Raw genomic sequence first — 294 nt, forward strand, 5'->3', positions numbered from 1 at the left:
GGGGGGGGCAGGAGAGATGAATACTAGGAGATCTCCTTCTTCTGCTATGGGCGGAGGACCCGGAGGGGAAGAAGAAGAACAAGCGGAAGATAAGAGTGGAAGGGGGGTTGGGGATAGGGCAAGGAGGAATGGTAAAGGACCAGGTGGAACAGATAGAGATTATGATCCCGACCAGCAAAGTCTTGCCGCTGACTTTGCTACTGAAGAACTCATCCCTTGTGTATTCACGTATGTCTCGATCTTCCTGCATATTTAGAGAGAGAAAGGGGGGGAGAGAAAGAGAGAAAAAAGAGA

The 294-nt window shown here is 50.0% G+C and overlaps 1 protein-coding gene across 1 annotated transcript; it reads left to right on the forward strand.

The window, feature by feature from the left end:
* Position 1: 1 nt before the first annotated feature.
* CSUI_011553 (uncharacterized protein) lies at positions 2 to 256 on the forward strand (the record flags this gene model as incomplete). Its single annotated transcript, XM_068071651.1, has 1 exon — positions 2 to 256. Exon 1 carries the CDS (start codon positions 17 to 19, stop codon positions 254 to 256), a length of 240 nt encoding a protein of 79 aa, XP_067916373.1. The 5' UTR covers positions 2 to 16.
* Positions 257 to 294: the final 38 nt, after the last annotated feature.

This window comes from Cystoisospora suis, assembly GCF_002600585.1.
Source record: "Cystoisospora suis strain Wien I chromosome Unknown contig_13545, whole genome shotgun sequence".
NCBI classification, from domain to species: Eukaryota; Apicomplexa; class Conoidasida; order Eucoccidiorida; family Sarcocystidae; genus Cystoisospora; species Cystoisospora suis.